This window comes from Solanum pennellii, chromosome 10, assembly GCF_001406875.1.
Source record: "Solanum pennellii chromosome 10, SPENNV200".
Classification (NCBI taxonomy): domain Eukaryota; kingdom Viridiplantae; phylum Streptophyta; class Magnoliopsida; order Solanales; family Solanaceae; genus Solanum; species Solanum pennellii.
In genome coordinates, this window is record NC_028646.1 from 80,315,066 (window position 1) to 80,327,339 (window position 12,274).

The window sequence follows — 12,274 nt, forward strand, 5'->3', positions numbered from 1 at the left end:
AATTGAATGTAGTTTTTTCTCAGCTTCACAAAGTTGCAAGCTAAAAATATCCTCTTTTTCCAGGTAACGCACGTAGTTTTAATGAGATTTCAGTACGTTAAAGATACCATTAGCAGTAGCAGGTGCATTAACATGTTTAGTTTTGAGTAGTACTATTACTTCAAAGTTCAAACTATGTGTAGCAAAGAACATATAATACTACAATGCTGTCCAGTTTAGGGCTGTTACGTAACACAATGCGGTGTTGTTGCTACCTGAAGAAAGATAATGGGGCTTTGTAAGTCTGTTATACATGCCCATATATAGATCTGATTTTCCTACTGGTGTCAATGTAGTTTTTTTTCCCTCGACTTGAAAGAGAAAGGAGATGTAAATTGCGTGACTTCAAGCGAACTAATTGAGAACAAACTGATTGAATATTTCAATAAATTGTTGCTAACTAAAGAAACTTCATAACCTAAAAAAAAACTTATTATCTCATTTACAAGTTAACCAGATACACCTATCTTCTTTTTACCGACTGGAATAGAACTACATGATATTGAATGTTGTTAGATTGTTTTGGCTTTGGCATGAGTACTTGGGTAGCTATGTTCAGGAGGCTACTCCTTTGTCTTCATTTGTTTTCCCATTAGTCCTATTTAACTTGCTGGCTGGAAAATGGAACCTTGCCAATAGCGGTCGAGGTGCTCGTGTCTTATGATCGAATCCTCGCACACAAACAAACCCTGAGAAAAATACAATATCTATTCATCAGAAAAGCAAAAAGGTTTTGCAGCAGGGGACGTCAAACTCTTCTTGTTAGCTAATATTCTATTGTCATAGCCAAATTTTCCCATTTGTCCAAATGCTTGTGGAACAAAATTATTAATTGTCATAAATGGTGCATTTTTTACTGTTATTGTATACTTTTAGTACTTATGTCAGACCTTTTGTAACATATGTTCAAAACCAGTGTCCTTTTTCAAATGAATCTTACAGCTACGTGTGTGTACCTCATTCCTGCTTCATATATACCAAAAAAAGAGTCCTAGGAACGCTTATTGTCCAAAGGGTCTCACACTTTAAATTGAATAGATAATGTTGAAAACAAGATTCTTGTTCATAGAGTGTAAACTGTACAGAAGTCATTTTTGCATTGAAATCAATCATCAGATGAATTAGACAGAATAGAACAACATAAATCGTCATTGTATACTACCATGGTCCTAAGCTAAAAGTACATCTATTGTATATTCTAGACCCTAGCTTAGAGGACCTTTTTTTGGGGATCAGATTGGTGAAGGCGAGGGCCGGAGGACTCAAGAGGTAGAAGGCAAACAGAAAATAAATAGGATTCCCAACAAAGGTGAGCATTGTTGATCCTTGTTTCCTATGTTTTAGGTTTGCTCCTGACAATGAGTGGTTATATAATCCTTGTTTCCAAGGTCTCCTGATGCTTCTTTCATTATAAATTTTGACAATGGCATGTTTAAATATAAACAGACTAGACTGTGATCCGTTTTATCTGTGTATTTAACAGGATGGCATCTCAACATAAAGCTAGTTTAACATGTATTTTTCAGGGATTTACTTTGTTGAAATGGATAAGAAGCTAGCTTTTCGCTGCAAAAATCTTAAGGATTTTCCATTTACATACCTCTCCAAAAGCAGTGTTGGATACTTTCTGTGTTTAAGCCTGATGAACACAACAAATTTCAATGTTATTTTACTCCCAAAATTTTCTAATGAGGTTCCATCAGTTTAGTGGTTCTTTCACCTTTGAATATCGTTGGTATTGAGGTTCCAAAGTAGACAGTCCGCCGTGGGAGATTCCACAGCCAATCCCTTGGAACATTGATTGGGTTAAGGCTGGAGTCATGGTCTGCGAACACCTGAAAAGTAACTTCTATCAATGAAAATTACAATATTTGATGCGGAATCTAGTCTTTGACGTGTGGAACTGTAAATGAGCTAAAAGTTGGTTATATTACCTCATTGACCTGAAAGTATGTACCATTGAGCGGAAAGCTTCCTCTTGTAGCTGTTCGGCATGGTATCTATTGACAAGAACAATGATTAATCATACTGTATGTATCATTTTGGCCGTTTACTCATATGAAATGACCACTATTAGAGTCTATGGATCTTCTTACCAGAAGAGTCCCTCTTACTGTTTGAGATTGTGCTTCACGTATGCTGTTGCATGAGGAACAAGTCTCATCTTCACATAGTTCGCCAGATTCTTGAGAGTTGCACTGAGTTTCTGGAGGTTGCATTGAATTTGCTGTTTCACCTGATATGAATTTGATACAAGCGATGAAATCAGTCAAGTGCTGAAATGGGGATATGAAAGTTAACTGATATTACCTACAACTTAAACAAAACCATGAAATTTGTACTCTATATTTACCAACGTGATAGCTATATCAATAGTTTCTTAAGCATGACCTAGCTAATTCATCTATTTTCCACATTACAAGAAATAGTGGAAGGAAGCCTTCCAAAACAAAATTCTTCAATATATAGCATTAGTGCATTACAGTTCTTGTGATCATACCCGGTGTCCAAATAGCAAGAAGATAGCAAGAAGGATCATCTGGTTCTCTTTTGTCCAACTGCAAAATGAAAAATGTAATTCTCTGGAGGATTAGTTTTATATCTGCTTGGCTGCTGGTTATATGTTGGACATAAAACTAATACTAACCCCTTCCAAAAGAGGATGAGAATCTGGAAGTTCATAGCTGTAGGAGGAAAAACAATTGATAGTTAGTCCAAAAAGTTCTTTAAACATTGTATTACCTTGAAAAGTACAGTCTATCCTTGACTCTTGTTAGTGCTTCTTTGGCAGCATAATTCTATTTTTTATGATGTAAAATCAGGATCGTTTACTTACACTTGATGTTCAGTTCTAAGCCGGCTAACATTCTTAAGTTTAGGCGTGGGAATTGATGCAGCTTCTGAAGTCAAAGCTACTAAGGCATTTGACATTTCTACCTGATGAAGCTCCATATTGTTTTCCACGTACTTCTTTACATTTTGAGTGAACTCTGCCATATTCAATTCAATCATAGGAATTTCATTAGTATCTTCAAAGTAAGCGTCCTCTATGTCGATTTCTGGTGCTTTTATTTGCTCTTGCTCAGGTGTGGATGGAACTTCAACAATGGGCTCTGGTGTTGCTGGCACTTCAATAATAGGAGCTGAATTGATCAATTTCTGATTCTCCACTGATTGTTGATTACCCGGAGGTAATGGCAGAGGCAGGTGAGTGAAATTTTCCCTTGGATTGTTGTTAGTGGCTTTCTGTTCTGTTGCACTGACAATGCTTTTCTCTTCCGGCGCGGGAAGGGCAAGCCTTGCACTGAATGAGGCATTTTTATTAGGTCAAGTTTATGAAATACAATGTATCTGAATGTTTAAAGTTTATACAGATAAAATAGTCATTCAAGTCTTATAGTCTCAGACTCTCAGTCAATGTGCTTGCAGTATGGATATCATTAATAAGCTGGTTAATTTAAGAAGCCATCTATAAAATGGATGCATCTAAAATTTTTAGCATGAAATTGCCTTATCAGTGAATGAAATTTTATATACTAGAATGCATCATGGTTATATTTTATATGTTGGAGGGTTAGCTTGCAATGGACAATTCACTGCCACATAGTAGATTTTTTATACCAAAAACATTGTAGACCTATGATCCTTTGGGTTTGAGTAAATAGTTTATGTATAAGAAGCAAGATAGTTGGACAAACAGGACAGAAGTATTTTAGCTGCAGAAAGTATAAATAGTAGTATGCTAACCTTGCAAATGCACTTGCAAAGTGTCTGCATTCTCCTCTCAATGGACATGCATTGCAATTGGGTTTGCTTTTTGTACAGAAGACCTACATGAAATGTAAGAGTGGCTTTAGCCTTTGATTCTAGATATCTATAACTTTTAGGAGATATCATCTAATATATTGACATACCTTCCCAAAGGTGATCATATGATAATGTAGCTCATATCTGTAAGTAAGATCTTATATTAATGGACGATTACTGATTGGACGAAAAATAAAATCGTTTCTAAACAATCTTAGTACGAGCAAACAATACTTTACATCATTTGATTATTACCAAAAGATTGTCATTGGACTACTTACTTTTAGTTACAATCAGAGCTCGACATCTGTCTATGTATATATGTTTAATAGATGCTACTTACAATGTTCTTTGATCAAGCTTGCAGAGTCGTGGCCATAGGTACTGTTGAATTGACTCCAGTATTGGGTACCTGTAGGAATACCACAGAGTTAGCCTTGCACTATGTATGCTTAAAGATTTAGATTCAGGAATACTCACAGTTCCAGAAGATGCAACTGTAGTGACTCAGGCAATGGCTGCAGGGGCACCCATCCTAGTCTAACAGCTATACGCCCTACATTTACGTCAACCTTATCATAGAAACACAGAAATTAGTGTAATTAAATGACTGTTTCTCGTATATTTAACTCATCCAGAATTGGTTTTAGGTCTTACAGGGAAAGCAAGGTGATGAAGTGTTAAAAGTCTCACACACTCCACGCTCTTTAGACCCAAGCCCCTTATGCTCAGTAGATACTCTCTGAAACCATACATTTGAACTTTGTTATAGTTTGTACATGACTAGAATCTTACACATGGGAGATTATTTGGAACAATTGCTGCCTTACTTTGCTTTGTCTGGTGGAACATCTCTCAGCCATTCAAGATCAATGCTTCCATGATCACTAACAATCCGGTTAAGAAAAGCCTGCAATAGCAAGTTTATTTTTTAAAATAGAGCAATCATGGGGATTTCAGGCAAAATAAATACTGTAGATGTATATGTTCTATAGTACGCAAGGGAAGATCGTGTACAATAGACCCAATTTGGTTTGGCCCTTCTGCAGAACCCACACATAGCAGGATCTTAGTACTATGGGCTGACATGCATATATTCTCTTGTCCTCAGATATTGCAAAGAAGGAAATGCAATGCAATACTCATGTGTGTACCTGGATTCTCTCTGCTAGCTTGTTGTTCATTCCTCGTTCTCTAATTGTATGGGCTATCTCATTAACATTTGCACACCTCACTGCTTCATAGTCCAGTGAATCCATTGTGTTTGCTGTCCTTTCTCTTTTCTTGCCGTTTGCCTGGGCCTGTAACCGTAAGCTGTCCCAATCAATGTTCTCTTTCTCCTTCCCAAGCTGTCCATTTTTTGCTTTAGAAGGATTGTCATTTACTTTGTCTACTTTGCTACGAACATGATTACTGTCATTTTTCAAGCTGGACCCCAAACCTGTTTGCTCAGGCTTGCATGAATCAAAAACTATGCTGGCCCTTTCTGTGACATTTACAATGGTCTCTGAACAGGCTGGGGCTTCAGGAACTTGCTGGACATTGCTATTGCTATCTTCAGTTGGAAATTGTAGTTCAACATTGTCTTCTGCATCAGTCACTGTCTCTATGTCCAACTTATTTTGAGGGGTTGTGTACAGTGCTGAATGTGCAGATTCTGCTGACAATACACTTTTTTTGGGGGAAATAAGTTCCTTTTCAAGAAATGGAACGTTTTCACCTTCTTGTAGATGTTCAGTGCACCTGGTTCCTTGTGCTCCTGAAGTTCCTGCCATCTGTAATAGCTTCAAAAAAGAAGTGGAGTTGCAAAAGTTGCTTGAGTCAGTTCCTTCTGAAGCTTGAATAACTGCAGAGATCTCAGAAGAAACAACAGAACTCGGAGAAGAAGGCAAATCATTCAACTCTTTTCGATCTTGGGAACTTGTAACTGTTGATCCATGATACAGATCTGAGCCTTCTCTAGAAGAATCTGATTGCAGAATTACAGAACATTCTGCTGATTTTATGCATTCTGTGCTATTTTCACTTGATTCAGAGTCATTGACAGCTGGTTTTTCTTCATTTGAATCTGTATTATAGACTCCTGAAGAATCCTGACAATGGGTTGACTGATTTGGTTGATCTTCATACCATCTGATGGAAACATTGGGGTCTGTTGCACACTCTTCAGGTTCTTCAATTATAATACCTGTATTTCCTTCATGCTTCTGAGTACTGTCTGTTTTCAGAGGAAAGTGGGCAGCGAGTGACATGAATGCAGAACTGTAAATAGGATAAAGTTAATAGTTTTAGGGACAAAAGTGGGCTAAGCAATATGTTGGCATTCCATCTTTGAATGTTTAGGAATTTGCTGGAAGACAGGAAAAAAATTCCAAAACTGTAGAAGTATATAGCAGCTTACCTAGAAAGGTGATCTGAAACATTCTGTGTAAGATATACCCCAACCACAGAGTCCACAACAGATCCTTTCCAAGGTGAGAAGCGCCTGTCTCCTGACTCACCCAAAAAAGAAGAGAATAAAGTTTATGGCTATTACAACAGAAAAAAACAGGTCACTGACATTTTTTTTCTTTAGATATGGCATGTTTAAACTCCTAAAGTATTCCTAGGGAAATATAGTAAGGGTATGTGAATCTTGGTGTGCAAGATCAACATCTAGTTGATGCCTCACTTTTCTATTCTTTTATATTACCACATGGTGAGTCACAGATTAATGATATAAGCATAGCCATTCTTATCTTATTTAAACTAGCAATATCTTCTTCTACCTATGTTTCTAGTGAAGGAATCTAGCTGGCAATTTGACCTAGTCACTAGGAAAGGTTGAAGACTTTGCACAATTACCTTGGACAAGACGCATGCGTGCAATAAATGAGTCTGCTCTACTATTAAACACTCGACGTTCTTCCTCCCACCATTTAGCCTTGTCTTCATCTGTTCCATCAATGCCTTCACTGTTTATATCTTGCAGCAAAAGCTTCCATACCCTATCAGTCTCATCATCAACATCAACTTTTGGCCGTGGTTTTCGTTTTCTAACTAACGAACTTCCAAAAGGGACAATACTTCCATCTCTTTGATAAAGAACAAGGGCACTCTCCCTTTGAAACTTGGTGTGGTAGGTGATTCCATGTGGACCTTGATTTTGGCTGCTTTCTCTATTTAAATCAAGAAGCCGCAAGCGTTCTGCAATTTCATCGATTGGAGACATGCCTCTCCATGTTAAAGCTGGCAGAGAACCTGCATTCAATGTTGTTAGCAAGAAAAGAGTTATGATATAATTGATAGTTTAAGTATATGCCTTTATGTACCCCTTGCATTTTTTGCGACATGTTGATGGGTATATAAGTTGGAAGCTGCTGAGCTGACAAGGATGCTCTTCTTTGACTGCCTTTTTTTCTTCATTGCTGCTTGGGTGTCTGCAATTGGAGTTCCCATGCATGCACTGGATAGATGTGAAGTTTTATATCTTTCTCCAAATCCATATTTTGTTAATTCTTTAGATGTGGAAGTTGGAAATTGTTTGTAAATTTCATGCAGAGATGCAATGTCATGTACTTGAGTTGGGCCGTTTGATCTCTTGTTCCTTAACCTCTCTGCTTCCACAAATGCTGGCATAACATTGGAATTCCACATTCCATAATTGCCTATATTGGTTGCAGAATTGTTACTAGGGGAACCACTGATATAGCACTGAGATGAAGAAACGTAGTTAGTTTCACCAGTAAAAAGTTTGATGTAAGATGATGTTGAGATGTGGCCCTTTTCTGCTCTCATTTTCTTGTAAATAGCAGGAAAATGCATCCCTACATTACTATAAACATCAGGTTTATTTGCTGGAAGGATTGCTTGATAAGCCTGCATAGAATTGAAATACGTCCCTCTGGCATTTATGCTGTAGAATTGTGCTTCATCAGTTCTACATGAATGCTGTCTTTTCAAGCCTTTCCCATGTGGTAAGCATGAACTGCTGCCGCAGTTGGAAAAATTCAGGCTCTGTGGTGTCATTTGTAATATGCTTGCCTGTTTATCATGAGTTACATCTGAAAAAATGATTCTGCTATTTCCTCTTGTGCTTTCATTGTGATTCCCAACAATGGCTTTGTCATGATTCCAGCCAACCTTGTCCGAAGTTGGAGGACCAGGCTGCATTCTAGGCTGTGATAAGTAATTTCTCACCTCTTGATTCAGGGAGCGGGTGATGTTATGAGTTATGCCCGCTTCTGTTTCTTCACTTGTGGTTTCTTTACCTTGTCCAAGCTGAACAGACTGTGCTGTTGACCCAGAGTTATTTGCATGCAAATCCAAAGTTGACGGCCTGTATGATGAATACTCATCACTTGCTTGGCTTTCCAATTCAAAACTCAATGATTTCCTGCAGGATTTTCTAGAATGCGGAACTTCTGACGGGTCATTTGTTCCACTGCTTCCCTCTTCAGAGAGTTTTTCCATGCTCATGTTAACTTGATTTGTTCTGACATTCCTTTTTGCTGTTGGAGTTTCTTCAGAACTGGGAGCCTTTCCCACGTGAAAAGTTGTGTTCTTTACCTCTTCTGTGGAGGTGGCTGCAGGTCTGCCAATTGTTACACTGCTTCCTTCTTCAGAAGGTTTTTCCGTGCTCTTATTCACTTGATTTCTTCTGACATACTTCCTTTTTGCTGTTGGGGTTTTCTCGGAACTAGGAGGCTTTCCCTCGTGACAAATTGTATTGCTTACCTCTTCTGCAAAAGTGGCTGCAGGTTCGCCAACCTTGTTTCTTCGGACATATTTCCTCTTTTCTGTCTTTGTCTCCTCTGAACCAGGCTGCTTTTGGATTTTTGGTTTAGGAGTCCTTTTAGGCTTGTCTTCTACAACCACTTTGGGCCTGTGCTTTCTTCGTCTTGTTTTTAGCTCTGGTGTATTATTCAGTTCAGTATCCAGTTTGCCTTCCAAGATCAGCATTGACTGCTCTTTATTCTGTTGGAGTTCATTTGCTTCAGCTCTCTTTATTATATCCTCATTTGACTGTATAACTCTTGCTGCGGTTGTCACATTAATATCTAGGTTTGATGCATTAGATGCTTGCCCTTTAATCTTCATCATATCTGGTGTTACTGGTTCAAACTGGAATTGAATGTTGCTGCTCAAGGTTGCACCCGTCATTTTTGGTGGTGACTTCAAGTTGAAAGGGAAGCTGGATAAAATAGAGCTTTCATCTGCACAATGAGTTCTCTTATGTCATATTAGTTTATCAAGGAAATAATCTCAAACTTGAAGCAACAAATTTTCTTAAGATTTTGACATGTCACCTAGATCATGATATTGTGATGCTTAGCCGACCTGTTTTCATGGAAATGAAACCAAAACAAAACATGTTGGAGCATGTGCTGCACGTTATATATAGAACCACTTATAGATAACAATAGGATAATTTGACTTGGAATGACACTCTAACAGTTGAACACTCAATCAGAGAAGCACAGTATCATGGATCATATATGTGACCTTTGTTTTCATTTTGATTATGTTATTGGAACTTCAGTAAGTATTCACAGGGTTCAATTCAACATGAGCTGATTCGTGCATGCTGTGCATTCAAATTGTTAGTAGATGTAAGTTTCAAATTACCAAAGAATGATACTGAACTTGTTATATTTCATTGTCAAACATTTTGCAGGTCTTACAATGCACAAAGACAAAGTTGTGTTAATGAGGCAGGTAAAAAGAAGCTCTTGACATATACATGGAATGCAATTATTGTAATCTGAAAATCCTCCAAGCAGTAGGGTCATTACAATAAACAGAAACGAATGTATCAATGACTACTTCAATTTTCTACCTGCATTCTGAGTATTGATGAGCGGTTGGAAAGAACTCTTCACACTATAAGCTGTTTCATCAGCTGGCGTGGTGCCACTGCCACCAGCATGTGCCATCGCCAACAGATCCCCGAAAGACATACTACTCCACAATTCTACATTATCACTAGGGAAGTTATTGTACATATTTATACCACCTCCACACATTTCAGACTTTGTTCCCACTACTGTTTCCGAGGTCGTGAAGCACTGATCTTCTACTGAACTTGTTGAACCGCGATTTGCAGCAGCATTTTGAGCTTCAGCTGTGCTTCCATTAGCATGTTCTACTGCTTGTTTTCTTTGCAAATCTGACAAATCAACTTGAGCTTGCTGGTTTTCCTGTCCGGTACTGCAAATTGGTGGCGATTCCGATTCGGCAAAACTTGGCTTCCCTGGAGTTGCTGGGATCCATGAACTGCCTTGGCCTGTTTCCATTCTGCAGCTCTGCAAACTGGTAAAAATCCAATCTTTTTTTCCCTTTTTATTTTCTTCAATTTGACATAATGAATTTCTTATGAGAAAAACTCAACCAAAGATACAGGACTTAGATAAGGTTTTATTAATTCTAAAGTACCAAATCTGTTTTATGAAATCATCCTGCAAAAAAAAAATAAAATTAAAAGATGAAATGACCCAAATTAAAAAAAAAAAATCCCAGAAATTACAGAAAAACATAAACAGAATTTCAGAAACTCTACCAAAATCAGAATTTATCAACAGTCCCATTCAAATTTGTGAATTTACATCAAATGATTCATTTTATCACAGATCCCCAAAGACCAAAATCAGAATGTAGATTCTACATCAAAACAATAAATCCCAATTTTTTGTCAAATTCAAGAAATGAGTAACAAAAATTAGGTCTTGATCAGTGAAAATTTCAGCAAACCGACAGAACATTAAATTCTACATCAAACCTCACCTCAAAAATCCCATTTTGTTCTTCAATTTCATAATGTAAAAAATTTAGAATTTTTTTTTTTGTATATATAACTGGTAAAGAAGTGTAACTTAATTGTAGAAATCTCAGCTGAATTTTACTCACCTGAAAATGGATCTTTGAAGGAGATCTCACAGAATGGTAGAAGAGATATTCCTGTGGGTGGGTGAGAGAAAATAGGAAAGAAGCTGAAAACAGAAATACACAAGGGATTATTCATAGACTGGAATAAACCTCATTTTACCGATAAATATGTATGTTTTTCTCGGTTAAGCTGTTAGTGATATTTTAATTATACTTATGTGTTTTTAAAATTAATTTAGTAGAATAATAAATAACTTTTTATATTTATTTAAAAATTATCAAGTTTAAGTTTATAAAAATTCATTTTACTCCAGATTTACTGATGTGAATTCAAAATTCACTGATACAAATTTAAATTTAATCTAATTAATAATCTGAAAAAAAAGTTGCGAAAAAAAGGGCTTAAAGTTAAAAAAGATTAACTACAGTTAAAGTGTTAAATCTCTGTGAATTCGTTTAATTTGGGTCTTGACCACGTGCCGTGTAAGGAGAGTGGTCCTGCTTCGCATGTTTTCATGCTACTTATATTGTTAAAGTTAGCCGTTAGGGAAGTAGTAGTTATAACTAACTTTCGGAGGCGAATTCAGAATTTAAAACTTATAAATTTTTAATATTATTTTAATAAACTTTTGTCATATAGTCACACAGGTCTAGTCAAAGGTTGTTATATATATTATATATATATCATTTATGTTAAGTAGTTGCTTGAGTATGCTATTTAAAGTTATCATTTTATTTTAAAAGAATTGATTTATAAATATATATTTTATTATTTATTATTTTTAATTTTATCAAAGAAAGAGATGATGTTTTTGGAGCGAAAGGATTACATGTATCATGTGAAAAGATTATATTAAATAATAGCTAATTGTTATTATATTGAGTAGTGATTTTTATAATATTAAGTGTGTTTTAAAGTTTGTAATTGTAACTATTTATTTATCAAAAGAATATAGAGTATTGATTCATTAATCTGGTGTCGTAAGATATTCTGATATCTTGTTTATGATCTATGATTTACTCATTTGGTAAGATTTAATAAGAATAATTTTTTTTCTTATAGTTATCACAATTTGTAGGTTTTATTTTGTGAAAAAATATAACTTGAGAAATTTAAATTGCATGTCTTAATTAAATGTCAATTTCAAACTAATCTATTTTCAAATAATGTTTAAATGAGGTCTAAATTAGATATAGAACATGTGTTTGTACATATACCTTTATCACAAGAAAAAATATGAGATATCTAAGTCTTACAAGTAAAAGAGATCTACTCATTCTTAAGAAAAAAACCAATAATAAAAATAAAAATAAAAATAAGGATAAAATAGATTTTGTTCTTTAAAAAAATCTTTAGCTCTAGCCTTTAGTAATGCTTGTCAATGCAATATTTTTTAAAGAGGAAGTAAACTATTGAAGTGAAGTAGATACAAATAATATTTAATAAATCATTCAATAAAATACTTATAAAGCATAGAAATAAAAAACAATAACAATAAAATAAAGTAATATTTCAAGTAAAAAAACAACTGAAATTGAAAACAAGAAATTACAAGACAAGTGC

The 12,274-nt window shown here is 35.7% G+C and overlaps 1 protein-coding gene across 2 annotated transcripts; it reads right to left on the minus strand.

The window, feature by feature from the left end:
- Positions 1-374: 374 nt before the first annotated feature.
- Positions 375-10,863, minus strand: LOC107002204 (protein ROS1-like). 2 transcript variants are annotated; one of them, XM_015200129.2, is made up of 20 exons: positions 10,732-10,863; positions 9,665-10,283; positions 7,158-9,041; positions 6,691-7,086; positions 6,248-6,338; positions 5,001-6,108; positions 4,677-4,756; positions 4,504-4,588; positions 4,327-4,418; positions 4,190-4,258; positions 3,954-3,990; positions 3,787-3,869; positions 2,876-3,343; positions 2,687-2,723; positions 2,540-2,597; positions 2,136-2,275; positions 1,974-2,039; positions 1,760-1,874; positions 1,640-1,678; positions 595-728 (listed from the first exon to the last, which is right to left on the minus strand). In XM_015200129.2, exons 2-20 carry the CDS (start codon positions 10,119-10,121, stop codon positions 595-597), a joined length of 5,439 nt encoding a protein of 1,812 aa, XP_015055615.1. In that variant the 5' UTR covers positions 10,122-10,283; positions 10,732-10,863. The 2 variants fall into 2 exon arrangements, with proteins under 2 accessions (XP_027768246.1, XP_015055615.1); XM_027912445.1 differs by lacking the exon at positions 10,732-10,863 and having other exon boundaries at positions 375-728; positions 9,665-10,121.
- Positions 10,864-12,274: the final 1,411 nt, after the last annotated feature.

Excerpts from the sequence above, each read along its gene's own strand:
- LOC107002204 (XM_027912445.1), bottom strand. The coding sequence starts at position 10,121 with ATGGAAACAGGCCAAGGCAGTTCATGGATCCCAGCAACTCCAGGGAAG. Across the intron at positions 4,757-5,000 it reads AGCTAGCAGAGAGAATCCAG|GCTTTTCTTAACCGGATTGT; the intron begins GTACACACATGA and ends TTGCTATTGCAG. Across the intron at positions 1,679-1,759 it reads AATACCAACGATATTCAAAG|GCTTAAACACAGAAAGTATC; the intron begins GTGAAAGAACCA and ends TGTGTTCATCAG.